At 36.7% G+C, this 16,741-nt stretch overlaps 1 protein-coding gene across 4 annotated transcripts in view; it reads right to left on the bottom strand.

Moving 5' to 3' along the window:
• The window catches only part of TJP1 (tight junction protein 1), an 83,145-nt gene that overhangs the window by 21,542 nt on the left and 44,862 nt on the right, over positions 1–16,741 (bottom strand). For all 4 annotated transcript variants that reach the window (XM_062584282.1, XM_062584283.1, XM_062584284.1 and 1 more), the window contains exons 5-17: positions 16,366–16,645; positions 15,679–15,782; positions 14,723–14,891; positions 14,220–14,364; positions 7,541–7,677; positions 6,301–6,406; positions 5,891–6,041; positions 4,648–4,756; positions 3,823–4,042; positions 3,207–3,391; positions 2,973–3,068; positions 2,450–2,532; positions 776–986 (exon numbers count right to left, since the gene is read on the bottom strand). In XM_062584282.1, coding sequence (XP_062440266.1) covers positions 776–986; positions 2,450–2,532; positions 2,973–3,068; positions 3,207–3,391; positions 3,823–4,042; positions 4,648–4,756; positions 5,891–6,041; positions 6,301–6,406; positions 7,541–7,677; positions 14,220–14,364; positions 14,723–14,891; positions 15,679–15,782; positions 16,366–16,645 — 1,996 coding nt within the window. The remainder of the gene's footprint in view (positions 1–775; positions 987–2,449; positions 2,533–2,972; positions 3,069–3,206; positions 3,392–3,822; positions 4,043–4,647; positions 4,757–5,890; positions 6,042–6,300; positions 6,407–7,540; positions 7,678–14,219; positions 14,365–14,722; positions 14,892–15,678; positions 15,783–16,365; positions 16,646–16,741) is intronic.

Genomic DNA, 16,741 nt, shown 5'->3' with positions numbered 1-16,741 from the left:
GACTGAGAAAATTACATCATTCACCTATTTATTCAAATGTTTGATTTTAGCTGCTGATGGTAGAGTCATCATAGCTGTTTCAGGAAGCCATTTTGGAGCTCTTCATAGTTACACAGTTGTGTTCAGGTGATGCACACACTAATGAACTACTGGTTACTAAACAAGCGGAGCCTGAACAAGTCAACTGCTTGAGACGGGTGGTCCAACTGCAGGTAAGCTAACACCACCCTTCCCATCCTTGGGGCCACAAATGAGTTGACATGAACTGGGATCAAAGATTAAGGCAGGCAAGTCATCAGTATTAGGTCATACTGAGAGCAGGAGAGAATGCCAAGGAAAGGAGAGCCTAGGAAGGAGTTAATGTAAAAATGAGCTAAGAAAGAAGAAAAGGAGAAAAAAAAAGTTCTCCTCTAAAGGAAGAGAAGCAAGAGAAAATAAAGAGGAGGGAAGAAGAGAAAGCAGAGAAGAAAAATAAGACAAAAGTCCGATGAAATACATAAAGTGCAATTAATGTACACTTACTTTTAATAGTAGTGCTTTAGTAAATTTATTATTTCAGTATTGTAGTTTTCAAAGTCTGATTAGCTTAATGCAAAAGGAAATTATGATACCCAGTTACCTAGCAGTAAGAGCAGTTGTTAATGGCAATTCATTTATAGCAATTTCATACAAAAGAAATACTGTTGAAATCCGCAGGAAGTTAAACTCATCCTATCTCCCCTCCTTCATCCCAGTTATATTATTTCTACTCTACTCTTTTTTTAAAATTACGTACTTGTAAAGAGGTGGTGATTATTTTTGCGTAGCTTGTGAGCTCTTTCATACAGCTTTCGGGCACTTTTTCGTGATTCTGGGCACAACCTCATTCTCATGGTCTTTACACCTTGTTTAGAATCGGGGTTCAGGAACACTACAATTGGATACCACTGGGCATAATTCAGACGGTCCACTGCATTTGGAGTGACATCCAATAAAGCATGTTTGTCCTGTTACAATACAATACAATACAAATACAAGTAAGTAAAGCTTTTAAACTTTTTTTTTTTTTTAAAAAAACCTCTCTACATATCTGTTACCTTTACAGAGTTCATAATTTTTTTCATTTGAAATAATATAAAGCCAATTCTGATACCAGGTTACATGGGTACACATATTAAAATTGTAGGACTGACTGCATAACTGAGATTTCTAGTGTTTAGCTCCCTATAAAACAAGCCTTAAGCAGGCAGAAACTACAAAAGGGTGTTAAACTAAAAAATAAGCAAAGTCTTATCCAGAAGATCCAAACTCAATGCCTAGCCCATCACACACCTCCATCCTCCCTTCCAAGGGATCAATATTTTGAATGTAAGAACTTGGCTAGCTTCATCCACTGCAAGATTCATCTCAAACACACAAGTAGCATTCCTGCTCTGCTACTAGAGTATCTGTTCACTACTGAAGGATTTCAGAAAGTTTGCTTTTAAGTAGGAAAAGGAAAGGAGTAGAGACTTATGAACTAGTATCAGGAGTTTCTAGCACATCAAGGAAGCTAAACTGAAGGCAGAAGGTACCAATAGAGAGAGACCTCTTCCCCTATTCCTCCCACAAGAAAACTGACATCAATTTATTAATAAGTTAGCTAGGGGGTAAGGGTGTATGTGCGCAAAGGTGAGACTTGAAATAAAGTATCAGTTCGTAGCTGTAATGTCACATATTGGCTTTAAGTGAAAGAGGAAGCAGCTTAAAACAGCCATAATGAAGAGGAGGAAGAACTCCTGGAACAAAGGCTAGAAGTCCTTTCAGGCTGCAGTTATCAGTTTGGAGAAAACGTTTGCTTGTTTATTTACTAATAGAAAGATGGAAAAAGAGATCAGCAGGTAGGAGTGTAGGAACAAGGGGTGTAAGAGCATGCAACACAGTATACAATAATGCAGAAAGCAACAAGAGCTTCCACGCCCCAACGCCCCACCATAGTCAAGTAAGCTTGCATTAACTCTTGGTTGGCCTTTCTCCCTCTTCCCCTGCCCTTTTTATTTTTAATCAAAGATTCAGTGGAGTTTTCCAGTTTGCAGAACTTCTGTTTTGCCAGTCTGCCAGAACATCAACCATTATGCAAGGCATATTTGTGAAAAAGTTTGCTATCTCTGAATTACAATTTAAGTTTAAACTTCATAGGTTCAACGAGAAAGGAACCCAAGGACTCTAAGAGCTGTCACGTTCTGTTACAAAGCCCAGATTAAAGAATTTATAAAGCACTTGCATAAAAAGAACATTTTATCCCACTGCTTAAGTTATTTCAATTTGACCTAAGTAATTTTTAAAGCAAAACCACTAATGTGATTTATGTTTCTATATTAAGAATACCCAACATCTTTCGAACTGATACCGGTTCCACATCTGCTCTTGCTCACTTACTTTTAAAATTTGACTTGGTCTGTTAGAAGTATAGTGATAATAAGAGACTTACTCTATCAATAATCTGTTTTATAGTGTGAAGACGAATAATGCCAGAACTACGTTGGTCAGTACCAGCATCTCTTGGTTCACTCTCTGGTAAAGAGGATACAACAAAAATCTATTGTAAATTTACAACATATTCTACATCCCCTCATTAAGATAAAACAAACCATTTCCTACCTCAAAAAATATCAATTAAGTTTGAAAACACTCCTTTTGAAAACACTCCTCTTAAATAACATAGAAATTAAACTACCAACTAATTCGGTCATAAAAGTCACTGAACACATGTATCTTTGCAAAATCGTAAAATACTAGAAAGGTGCTGAATACAAACAAGGCTTAGAGAAGGCGACAGCACTAATATTTTTGCATTCAGAAAAACATTGAACAGCTGGTGAAAAAGCTGACATTTAGTCTGATATCTCACATTGTCAAAGTCTTGCTAAAAAATGGCAAAAGTAACAATAAATAAAAATTCTAGTAAAAGGTGGTCTATTTTAGATGGGTGAGAAACTTGATCTGACACTTACTTGCAATTTGAAAAATATCTGGCTCTTCTCTAGCAAGTTTCTCCCGTGCAACATCAGCTATTGGACCAAAAATTGTTACAGGTCTGAGAAATCCAGCTGGAATTAAAGGAAAAAAATAAAAATAGAATCAATCTCTTAAAATAAATGCAAGAGACTCTTAATACACTGATGAAAACAAAGTAAACCAAATTACCCTGACAACCTACTACAGTGATATTAACAATAAGGGCATACCTTCCCGAAGAACAACTCTTTCATAGGCAGGAAACTTTGTCTGAACAGGCTGGGCAGAAAGATCTTCTCTGCTTTTTCGGAGATTTCTTTTAGAGCTACGCAAACCCCGGAATCTCCAGAAGTCTGCTCGATCTCCTCCTGCTGTCTTTGGAAGCGTGTACTGTACACTAGCTAGCTGCTCAGCTCTACAACGACAACAAATCCCAAACCAGTTGCCAAGTCAGCTTCTAAAGTAATACTTGACTATCAAGTTTATTCTTCTTAGAATATTAAGATCTGAAGCAAGTTTTCTTTGTATTAGAAAGTATTAGTAAGGTTGACCTACTCAGGCTGATGCCACCTTTTGAAGGTTTTGTTTAAATTAACCACTCTCATGTTGACAGAAGTTCTAGGTTAGCTTTCCGCAGACTGTGTAAGAGTCCAAAGCAAATCTATATGCAATTTAGCACAAACCAGGAGCAACTTCAACTTGTTTTTTTTAAAAAAAATAAATGTTAAAAAAAATTGAGTGAACAAGTTATAATAGTGCCCAGTAGATCAGGTATATCATTATACAAATATAAAATTTAAAATAGTACTTAAGAATTACTGTTTGAAAACTACTTTAAGATCGTACCTGTTTTTGTTAGGTATGATACCTCTTTCAACTTCCTTGTGATTCTTGCCAATTCGAATTGCCAGCCATGAACCCAACTTGCCATTGTATAGTGTGTCCACCACACGAAACACTTCACCTTTGTTGAAACTTAGTCCATAAGGAGATTCCTTTTCATATTCAAAATGTGTTCGGATATAGAAAGAATCTCCTACATCAGACTCAACAATGCGACGATAAACTGAAAGAAATCGAAACCAAAACATATGATGTTCCGCAAGTTCTACTTACGTCTTGAGGCTCTCATGAATTACTCAAAGCAGTGTCTCTCCTATCTTTAATTCTCCTCCTTTGAAATACATAAAATTATTCCAAAAAGCCTTAGAGTCTCAGAGCTTCTCTATTTTAAGCTGCAAAACTATTAACAGCAAATACTATTGCTGGAAAGTCAACTGTTTCTGACAAAAATCTGGTACTAGTCTAGTTTAATTCAGTTCCCCTAAGAAGAATTACACTAGGAAAGATGTTTGTGCGCATGCATCCACGTGCATCAGCATAAAATTGGATCTCCACTTACTTGCAAATGCAGAACTATGATAAATGCTTTCCTGCCTCCCCACCCCAACAAAACATTTAATACCAATACGTTTGTCAGATACTATTTTTGTTATTACTACATCGACTCTCTACCCCATTTGAAATAGTAAACTATCCCAAATCCAAAGAAAAAGTTAATAGTCTAAGGTGTCAATTTCTTGCAAGTCAAAAATAACTCAATATTAGTTATACTTTTTATCTGGTTCCAAAAGCAGTCCACTACATTGTTCCTAACATACAAATGCTTACCATCTTTTTTCTTCTGTGCCAAAATGGTTACTTCTTCACCTTTAGGAAGATCAAGCAAAAAAAGGACAGCTTCCTCTCTGATGATATTTGTGAAGTCTACGTTGTTTACCTGGTATCAACCACGTAATCAGTTATTTAGCATACATCATTGTAACAGACAACTATATGCTGGGAAATGTGAACTAGCTTATTACTAATGTTATTTATCCAATTTAACATACACACCCCAAAAATATGCACTCAAGAAGCCTTCTGCATCTCCAAATAGATATAACTTATTTCTTGATAAAAGTGCCGCTTTTAGAATATTAAGCACCTATTCATTCCGTCTTCCTTAGACCAGTATTACAGAGCATCTAGCAATACCTGTCAAGCAGTGCTGCTCTCTATTAGACCCAAAATACGCCACACGATTTTTCCAATACATTATAGTCTTTCTCTTTGGTCTAATATTTGGTTGCTAAATACAGCCTGACTGCCAGGTTAGACAGTGAATATATGACTGATTAAGCATTTTTAAAAAGTAATTCTAAAGATTTTGTTCATATTCCTCCCAGTTATATTCTACAAGCAGTCAGTAAGATGACTGCAGTGCAAAAAGCCTCCTAACATGAAAGGCAATAAATAAAACTGAATGATCAAAACTCTGGGACAAAAGTTTTTTTTTTTTTTTTTTTTTTTTAAAAGAGGAAATACGTAACCAGAATAAACTGCATTTATTGTTCACACTACACGTGAAATTCACTATCAACTTGTCAGTAACTACCAAGTGCTAGTTCAAGTGCGCTATGTGAACATATGGGGCAGTAAAAATCAGTTTAACAAAATTAAAGCCCTGTCTTCTTAAAAGCGCACACTTGTCCAGGGCATGAAACACGGAGTAGATCTCTTTAATCATACTTTATTCTTTCACTTAAGATTTCAAAGAGCTTTCAGATTCTAACTGGTAGTAAAATATGTTGCAAATACATATACAAACACAACTTAAAATTTAGTAACCCCAACAGTTAAAAAACCCAACATTTTCAGATGGCTTTAGTTTCGGCAACTGGACACGTAACTCACTAACCTTCCTAGCAATACTACAGTAGCAAGAAATTCTGCTTCTAAATCACCTAGTACAGTTCAGAGTACATACAGGAAAACAGTATGAACCACAACAGCAATATATTTGATACTACAACAGAAAAACCACACCACTTTTGACAGTACAAAAATTCTATTGTACCAAAGTTTGACATACCCTGAGAATCTGGTCTCCCTCCTCTAATCCTTCTTTGGCTGCAGGGCTGTCTTCCAGAACACCAGCTACAAATATGCCAACATCATTGCCACCAGCTAGCCGCAGGCCCACACTATCTCCTTTTTTGAATTTTACCAGCTTCATGCTTGGCCTAGAGATTTAGGAAAAATTTCACTTAGAAGTAAAATAGTATAAAATATCTTAATAAATTTGAAGCTGTGGAGACATGCAAAGTAATAATTCTCCTTTTGCTTCGATTAGAGTACATTATGGTATGCATACCACTAACTGTGTATCACCTGCAGTTGTTACAACAGACTCACTAGGAGCCTTATTCATCACTTTGGACAAGAGCTTGATTTGCTCAAGAACTACATGATAGATTCAATTAGAGGTTAGTGTTACATTACCGAAGCATTCCATCTTCATGGGTTGAATTGGGTAAAGGACCATCAGATGGACTGACTGGTAAATCCACATCTGGCTGTCCTCCTTGTGCATACACTGGCTTTGGCTCTATTGAAATATAGAAGTTACGGTGTCTTTTTGGTCTTTTAAAGGTGAGAAAACAAAGCATACCCTAATTAACATTCTAATGACCTCTTCAGTAGCCTTTTTCTATTCACAAATCCTGCTGCTTTTTCCAACTACTTTACTGTCTTCCTGTCAAATCTGAGCTCATTTGAATGAACCACTTTGAAATTTGGTAACAGCTTTATTATACACCTTTTATAACAGAGTTTGTCCTTACCATATAGCACAGTATCACTTTCCTGCAAGTCTCTGATGATCCCTTCCTAGTCAAAGCTATGAACTCTCTCCTTTCACCCTCCCTTGATATAATCAACCACATCTCACCAGTTTCATTAGTCTGAGATATACTCATTTCCTTGCAGGTGTCTGTAGTGCTATTAGAGAATAAGCTCTTTACTGCTCCTTTTCCAGACTATGCATCACCCAAAGTCAATCTCACCTGCAAACATGAAACTGAATACTACCTTTATTTACTGGTTTACTTCTACAGACATCTCCTCCCATCCAAACTCTTCAGTTTTTTACTGAGCTACTGAATCTTACAAATAGTAGTAAGACCACACAGCAATGAGTCTCACTGCTCATCCTTTTAGTTTTTAATTATTTTCAAGCTTGAAAATGTTTTTTCTCCTTCTACCCTGCCTTTCCAGAGCAGCTGCCTCTGAACTGTTTGCACAGCTCCTCTTCACCCGTTTTCAAATTGCAAAAAGGTCTTTTCTTTAAACGCCATAAAAAGAACTGCTCAGAACAACATCCAGTCAGCATACTATCTTATCCCCCACCCCATCCTGAAACCAGCTGTCATATGCTGTTATTTAGCTTATACTTCCCTTTAGGATAAGAAAATGAATCCCTCGTATTTTGTTTTTAATATTAGTTGCAGTGTACTTTTTCCAACAGCTTCTTGGTCCATGACTGCAGTTAGCAAGCACTACAGTAACAACGCATTTTAAAAGCATTATTGTTCCCAATACAACTCAAAACAGGCTGAAGTAACTATAACTTGGTCAGTTTTAAGACTTTGTAAGAAATCATTCCACATCTATGCAATGGTGTGAATCTTTACTGGGTATCCATTCTCAGAAATACGCATAATGTATGTTTTAACATTTTTACCTGGGAGTGGAGGAGTTTGTTTTTCAGTTCTTTCAACTGCCACCTCTTCCACAGTTTTAGAAATATCATCTGCATTCTTTACTGGTGTAGAAATAGCTCCTGGTTTAGTTATTCTCTCATCTTCTCTGCTTCGAAGACTGTATTAGGAAATAAGAAAAAACAAAAAATCACACCACATATAGAATTATTACAGTGATTGTATGATACTAGGACTAAAGAATAAAGTCTTTTCATTGAAGTACCTATTATCATTTAACAAGGTTTTGTTCTTTTACAGCATCAAAATATTAACATTTTTACCATTTCGAAGTTTTTGAAAATGTTGTCCCAACTTCGCTAAAACACAAAACAAAACCAGCAAAACAAACCCTTCCACACCACACACACTTCTCTGGATACCGCTTCTTACAAAGAGGAAGGCCATCAGGAACTTGACTGCTTATCTTTGCTGCTCCTTGCTTCAAATGAGAAAGCTCTCCCTCATGAGAGGACTCCATAGGGAAAGCTAAGGCGTTTAGAGGTAAAAGAGTTCTTATGTTGCACTCCATCACACCTCCCTATGGAGGTATGAGATCTCCAGAGGTGCTCTGGGCTGTGTTTTGGCCATGCCAGTCCTGTGTGTATGGGAGCTGCCCTGTGCCATGACGCATGTACACCGTGCAGCATAGCTTCGTGAAGGCGAAAGGCAGAATCTAAACCTGTCCCTAGCTGCTTCCTGCCCTCTGCAGAGATCGTGGCCCTAGGTCCACAGAAGCTGCAGTTTATTGCACTTAGAAGTAAAAACCAAGAACATTTCTCATACAGTCATCTGACTCATTTTAGTGAAGGACAACTGGCCTGCTCTTACATTTTTCCTATACATATTTAAACAATATGAAACAATCAAAGGAGTATATGACAAGCTAAAAAAAAAAAAAAAGAAAAACTCTCATTCTGAAAACAGTAAGAATATCTAAAGTTCCAAGAGTGTGATTTCTACTCCTTTAGCTCAAAGATCAACTATTTTAACATAGAGGTTGTTTTGCTACCAGCTATACCATAGCAGAACTGTACCTGTACACAACATGCCGTTGTAGACTTGGATATTAAGGAGACAGCCTTAATTCCAGAGTGCACACATTCTAAACAAGCTAGAGATTCAAGACACCTACTCAGTTCCTGACTGCACTGGCAAACACACAAGGATACAAAGGTATTTGAAAGAAGACAGACAGAGCCAAACAAATCCTATCCTTTTATGCAATACCACACTTCACTGCCATGGAGAAAACAAACAAGTATTCTAAAAAGGAACAAACAGTTCGGTTGTAAGTGCCGTACAGCACTTACAAAAAAACCCTCATCTTTCACTATCAGCAGCTAGATGGTGCTACTACACAATAATGAACACCACTTCCCGCAAAATAAGAATGTATCCACAAAAATCCATTATGCAGAGTAAAGACTGTCTGTTAATCAGAACCACTACTTCAAGGCAAACTTGGAGGTGGGGAGAGAGAGGCAGCAATTACACTGACTCAATACTTGTATGAAAGAATAAGAGTGAACACAAACATGAGAAAAATGTGCTTTTCTGAAACATTACATGTTGCACGTATATGAAACATCAGGAACAAAGCTTAGTTCAGCTCCACTCTCTAGAGAGACTATTAGTCTAGAATTTATTAGTATTACCTTCTTCTACCAGTTAGTTTTTAAAATATACCAATTATCAGGAGTATACACAAACTATAACAACTCACAGAAGACAGTCATCCTTCACTGGAAACAACCAGCTATTTGCAAGTAGTTGTTAAATACAAGTACAGTGGTTAGATTTTTAAAAACCTTATTTATGCTTTTTTAAAAATTCACATAAATACGCTTTTAAGCTCCCTTTCAAAATTGAAAAAAATGATGCTAAAACCATTAGGTCAAGTAAAATGAAATACAAGCACCGAGTTTTTCTGTTGCCTAACTTGTGTAAAAATATTGCTGTTCCTTTCAGATCTTCAGTATACATTCTTTTGTCCACAAAATAAAGTGCATAAGCTAAAGCAATAATTTTACTTTCAGTACTATGCTAAGATATGACTGGACAACTCCTTTCCCTGGAAAAAAAAAAAAAAAGTTATCATCTCTCATTAAAGAGAGATAGACACATTTAGTTGCTTAAAAGCAAAGTAAATAATTTACAAACCAAAAGTAGTCCTGTAACAGTACGGACTACAATTAGCTCCTCTGCTCCCTGCCAAAAGATGTTTGGATATCAAGCTTAAGTTACTAATATTTTATAGTAAATTTCTCATTGAGCACTCTCTCCCCTTTTCATGCTCTCTCCCAAAACTTAACAGAAGCCTTATTCCAAAATACTGTTCTCTTTTGCCTTAGTAAGGCCAAAAATACCACAGTTAGTATACAGGACTATTAATTTTACATTTTCTCTCTGCATAACCCAAAACACTAATTCTATATGCCTTGTGCATCTGCATATATCAAAAAAAAATCCTAGATACAAAGGAGTCCCTTCATAATATAAAAGCAGCTCACCGGAACAGTAACTAGAACACAGGCACTGAGAGCATGGCACAAAATAGAGGCAGTCAAACACCCGAGTGCCTTCCAGGACATGAAGCGCTCTGCTTCAAGGCTACTCTGCTGCCACGTGCGCAGGCAACATCCTGGGCAGCTACAATGGCTGCAAAAGGTCAGTTGTGTTCTACGCAAGGAAACAAAGTTTAAATGGGAATGACAGTAGAAACAGAACAAAATGAAAAAGCTCAAAATAACGAGAGAGAATCTTTTTCTTTTAAGTTGTCTAGCAAGCGCTGCATACTTCCCCCCTTCGCAAGATGGTACAGGAAACAACTTGATGCTGTCACTATTTCTAGGTGATGGAAACTTGCTGAGAAGTGACAGCTGCACTTCCCACGAGTCAAAGGTGTTAAGTGCATATGTGTTCTGGCAGTATTGTTCTTTAACATCTGTGCTGTGTCAGGGACCTTTCCACTCCCCCTCCTTTTTTTAAGTATGCCCAACTGCAGCAGCTTTAAACAATCTTCAGATACAAAACACCAAGTCAGCTGCACATTAGTGCCATCAACTGTGCTTTTCATTATTTGCAAAAAAGTTTGCAAAACATTTCTATGTATGTATTATGTTTGCACAGAAAAGCTTTGGAAAAATATGAATTTACAGGCTTTGTCCAAATACGTATTTTTCGCATATCTTAAACTGTTCACTATGAGAAGATAGCAAGACCCAAGATCAGCATCCTCCTAAGCACATTCAAAGCAGGGTGAACTCTTGTCCAGCAGTCCAGTTTTTCAATTAGTTGTTTCTGAAAGAGACAGAGGAAGCCTCTTGTGCAGTATATAGACTCACAGACTCACTACACAAGTCAGCCTCATCCTTTCAAAACTAATGACCACCTCTACAGAGCTTCCTTCAAGCTACCACACCTCTGTTGCTGATGCTGAAATGACAGACGCACTAAAAAGCATTTTTATGATTCCAGTGTCCATGGAAAGAGGACAGCAAAGGAGAATCAGATCAAGAGCAAGTTGTTTCAGTTGGCAAAAGGTACACAGAGATGCCCAGGCAATAGGCAAGATAGAGCAATGGGAACAGAGAGGTAAAAAAAAATAGCATGCAGACACTTCTCTCCCCTGCCCATAGTACATACTACCATAGTAGTATGTGTAGATGATCATCTTGCTCTGGCTAAGTATTGCTCTTAAACACAGAATGTCAAAGAACTAAAGGTAATTTTGTACAATCTATTAGATTATTTTTTCCTCCACCTAAACAGCTCTTCTTATACACATCTTTAAAACTTTACTTGCCCTTTAAAATATGGTCTGTTGAACAAGTTCTTCCCCAAAGCCAGGACATATTATCTTATATTTCACTTAGTACCTAATTCAGTATCAGTTGGCTAAAAATTCTCAAAGTCTCCAGAGCTCTAAGTATTTGTCTATATCTGCAGATTTCCAAGTCCTTTCAATATGGAGGAACTACAGAGAAATGACTAGTTAACCTAGAACTACCTCAGAAACAAATCCAAAACCAAACTTCTTATCTGCGAAGAGAAGAGACTCCAGAGCTGGGTTCCCTCCTCAAAGAGGGGGGAAGAACCCACACCTTTTAAAAATCTCCACGGTATCTGGAAATTATGTCCACTAAGAGTCAATCCTGAGTTCTCACTACTGATTTAATGTACACTTACGTAAAGACTACTAACTGAAATAAAGACATTATCCTACACAAAGATAGTTTTGACTGAATTAGCACAAGAAATCAGTGACTTTACACACAAACCTACCATTTTCTGGATCCCTTCTAAGACTAACCATGGATTAAGACTAACTTCGGATAACTTGCAATCTACCATAAAAAAAAAAAAAAAAGATACTCCCAAAATTACTAATTATACTACCAGTAAATTAAAAAGAACATGTTCTAGAATCTGAGTTTGAGAAAAGTTGGCAGATTTCTATAGTCTAGTGCAGATCTAAAAGTGTCAGTCTGTAGTCAAGCTTTTATGAAAGGACCAAGCACATTCCAATAAAATCTCTCCTCCTCAGCAGACACTTTGCAGAATAGAGGCTAGAAAGTCCCACTGTCTTCAATACATTCTTAATGCCCTCCTAAAGCTCAAAGTCTGAAATTTTTTGCACTTAACTTCCTCAGCTTTGTTGTTTTCAAGCAGCTTTGAGATCTTTCTCCAAATTTTAAACCACAACAGGGAATTGCATCTAATTTACTTACAGCAAATCTATTCTTGCACTAAACCCCACCCTTAAATAAATAAGAAAAACATGTTAGAAGCAGGTTTTATTTATGTGGCTCAGGGCCCAACAGATTTTCTTGAAAGAGACACATCCAAGAGGAAGTTAATCCATGCCAAGGTAGCTCTTGTTCATAAAGTAAACATAACGGATGCATTCAGAGTTGATATAGCTTCAAAGTTTCTTCTCAGGAAGAGTTTAATTCTTCTGACAATTTAGTCCATAGGGAGGAAGCGACTACCTCAACTACTGTATTTAATAGGGCAAGAAAGAACTAACCCTGGAGTAAATAAGTCAGGGTTTTAATTTTAATGGATTTTCTTCTCCTCTATCAGTTCATGTTGTTTTAGAAATACATGATAAGAAATATAGGTTTCAGATTTGACAGAGACCTCACACCCTTTACAATCAATTTTTTCAGTGTGCCTTAAATTGAAGGGCATATACCCAAGAGGAAGGCAAAGCTACAAAATCACTTTCATTAACATTCAGAAATGTTCAGAGTATTTCAAAACTATTTTCCCACACAAACTCAAGCCCTAGGAACTGTCCTTTTACCTCCATTCTTGAAATGACACTCAAAAATCATTTTTGACTCTAAAAATCACAACACAAACATAACTCCCTTTGTGACCTATTCTTAGACAGCAATATCATGACATGAGTAAAAAGATACAGAACATCCATTTATCCTGAACTTTCATCATTGCCTTCAAATTAATGATTTCCTCACCTAAAAATACCTTGAGTTGGTTGATCTTTTTATATGAAGAAGGAAAAAAGTTAACAGCCCCTGCTATTGTAAGCAGGGATTCAATCCATCTAGTTTAGGACTGAAAACTGTATGGCTGAACTTGCATCTTCTATGTAACAGGATTCTACTCATTACTAAGGGCACCTATGCCATGAAAAACTCTGCAATAAGCACAAAGCTGGTAGCTATACAAAATGTAAAGTATTACAATACAGTTAAAAACACTTCAAAACGTGAAGATGTGTGTGAAATTCGAGCTAGCCCTCTATTCCAGTTGTCTTAGTTCTCATGAATGTTAATGAGCTATAACGTTTATTTTTAAAGCAAATGAAGCATGGCATCCCTGAGTCTGGAATCCTCTTGTTGAGCATTTCTCACTGCTTTGAGGCTTCTATGTGAAAACAAACTTTTGAGCTTTGCGGTGTCTATTCAAATCATTCAGTTGAAGAGAGGGTGAAGTGACTGGAATCCCTCACTGCAAGCAGGAAAGATTTGTCTTGCAGGCATACCAGCTCTCACAAGATATTTAAAAACTTGAAGGCGTTAAGTATTGTTTTGGCTGCACCTCTGAAAACAAAAGGTTACTAATAAACAATAATTAAGGATATCAAGGATATTTTACATTCCAAGACTACACCTGCTGAGCAATACAGCTTATCTGCAATAATTAAACATATTTAAAGACATGAGATAACTTTTCAAAAAGGCTTATGAGGAAATTATAAAGCCCATAGCTAAACAAAGCAAATTTCAGCAAATTTACCTAGATTGACCCATCAATAAGGACTGTGCTACTAGTCAACTTGAACCAGATCACAGCTAATTTCTTTCCAAGATCAAATATATCGTATATGCTTCAGTAACATCTCACTAATATTAAACCTATATGGTCATTCATAACCACATTCTAATTGTAAAATTATTTCAAAAAAATAGGAATACAGTTTGAGGTTCAATTTCTCTTGAGGCCTAAGAGTATTCAGATCATGAGCAACAGGCTCAGCTGCATCCCTTGAGACACTGAATTCAGTACTACCATATTACTACTACCATTATATCGCATCACATTTGTCATACTGTATAAATCCAAACACGCCTACTACTTAAAAAGTGACATCAAATAGTTGATTTAAAAATAATACAATGCTGCCATCACCTGCCGTTGCTGGGCTGCTGTGGAGAATGTCTGGAATGGTCTGAAGGCTCTGACCTCTGGTCAGGAGATCGTGAACGACTGCGGCGGGGCCTGTCATGGGATCGGTTGGAATGATCTGATGCCAGCGACTGAATTTCTGAAATGTCTGTTAAATAAAAGTTGTTTTTTCATGAAATGACTGTAATTAAAATGATGGTGTGACCTGTCCACATGGAAATAAGCTTTTGCAGAGATTTCTTTTTTTAAATGAAGATGTTAGATTTCCTATGTTTATTTCAAACTAAAATAACTAAATTAATGTTCCTGTAAGAATAATTTCAAGAAAAAGAACAGGACCTTCCCCCCCCCCTTATTTTTAAAGATGATCAAAAAACATTTTACCCACATGGCAATCCTACTCGCAACTCATTCCTCCTCCCCACCCTCTCATCCCATATAGGGATTTCATGTCTTCACAATACAGGATATTCCTCTCTCCCTTTGGGAATCCAATCTATACTCACCATCTCTTTCTGAAGCATTTGCAGAATGAATACTGTCAGAAAGATCAGGGACATTCAAGAGTGTAGCTCGTTCATCTCGTTGAACAACCATCTTCAATTTGCCTTTTGACCTTTCTATTAGCGTTTTCGCATCCGCTAAGGACATGTTTTCTGTCACTGTGCCATTTATCTGTAACAGAGTAGTAAGATTACAGTTAGCAATTTACCAAAAAATGATGAATCTACTGTGAAGATGATGTTTCTCTGTACAATGATATCTAGAAATACATAGGAATATTTACCAAATTGTCATAGTTGGATTCAAATACTATAAAACGGAAGACTTGGGCTCATTTGAGGTACAACATAATGCGGAAAATCGTATTCATCTTTCAAAGACAAAGATCTCTACTACTAATAGCAAAACCAAAAAACCAATAATTACTATTTTTAAGGTAGTCACTATGCTCAGTAGAGTAAGAAAGGACTTTTTTTTTTTTTTTTTTTTGCACTAATACATTTGTGGCAATGTTCCAAAGTGAAAGCTGTTAATAGGAGACAAAAACCCCTGGGTATGTTGATTTTTATAAAATCAAGTTTAACCTGAAAGCAATTTGTAGTGTTGCACAATAGTATACTATAACATGTAACTAACCACCTAGAGCCGTAGTTTCACACCATCTTCCCTTGCCTCCCCCCCCCCCCAATATTATGTATTTACAAAGGAATTTTTCCTTTACAAAAGCACTGTTGATCTGACTAAGGCCTGTGGAATAATACCTGACCAAAAGAAAAATAAATGCTTTATGATTTCTTTTCTTGAAGTAGTGGATTTATTGTTTCAACTAACTTTTCTCAAGGATCAGGAAGTCTATTCCTTTTCTGCTGACAATAATTCTGCCGTTGAGCAACAATTAATTCTAAGAACTGTTATATCAACAAATTTTCCCTTTGACAAATAACACTATTTACTATACCTTTAGTACAACATCTCCTTCCTGAATATTGCCATCTCTTGCTGCCAGGCTATCCTGTGATATTTCTTTCACAAATATGTGGCTTGCCAACCGCAGACCGTATTCTTCAAATAGAAAGAAAGATGTAGTTACAGTAACAAACAAAGGGAGAGGTACCCAAAGATTTACAACACTGCTTTACAGAAGATCTACACCCAAAACACAGAGGAGATAGAATTGGAAGGAAAACAAAAAAAACAAACAGAAACCATGTATTTTTAACTTTCATCAGAAAGTATTTAGAGTAGGCTTCTAGCCTACAGTACTTTTCTAGAGAGTCAGTCACCACAGTTATTACCCATTTTCATACTGTTATGTGTCAGAAAATAAGACAATTAGACACTGAAGACCCTTCTAAAGCACAGTGAAGATACATAGCCACTAACTGACTAGGGGAAGTCTGATGTCCACTTGGGATATGTTTACAGCATATAACAGTTTACCCTCAATTAAGCATGTGTATTTTGGAATATGAAAAACACTACTGCTAATCCAATAGCAGTTTAAGTTTTCAGTTACTTACTCAAAATAAGCAAGTAAATTGTAAAAGGGCTTCAAAGACTGTATGAAAATTGCTGTGCACACAGCACTAATTTAGAGATTTAGTCTTTAAAAGTCAAAGGTCTTATAGAATCACAATAAAGTTACCTTCATTTTTCCTTGATTTCACCAGTGTTACTTTGGTAGGTTTCGCAGGTTGACTGGAAGCAACTGATCTTCTGTCTGATCTTGGTGATAAGCTTCTTTCTCTGCTTGCACTTCGATCTCTTACCCAGCTCTTCTCGTGCCTTCTGTTGGCACCTGGACCACCACGGCTACTTCTTGGATCACGTATCTCTTCATCATAGCTATCTTCTTCATTTTCAGATACAGGTTCAGGTTCTGGTCGAGCTACAGGAATCTGAATTTTCTTCATCCTTCGGATAGTCTAAAATCAGAACATTAGCTATCAGCTTATGTCTACATGCAAGTATATCTTATAGAGCCTCCTTTGTCTTGCATTATCAAGTTTTAATACATGTTA

The sequence above is a fragment of the Rhea pennata genome, chromosome 10, assembly GCF_028389875.1.
Source record: "Rhea pennata isolate bPtePen1 chromosome 10, bPtePen1.pri, whole genome shotgun sequence".
Classification (NCBI taxonomy): domain Eukaryota; kingdom Metazoa; phylum Chordata; class Aves; order Rheiformes; family Rheidae; genus Rhea; species Rhea pennata.
The sequence above is the reverse complement of the archived record's forward strand: the minus strand, read 5'-3'. Positions and strand labels throughout refer to the sequence as shown.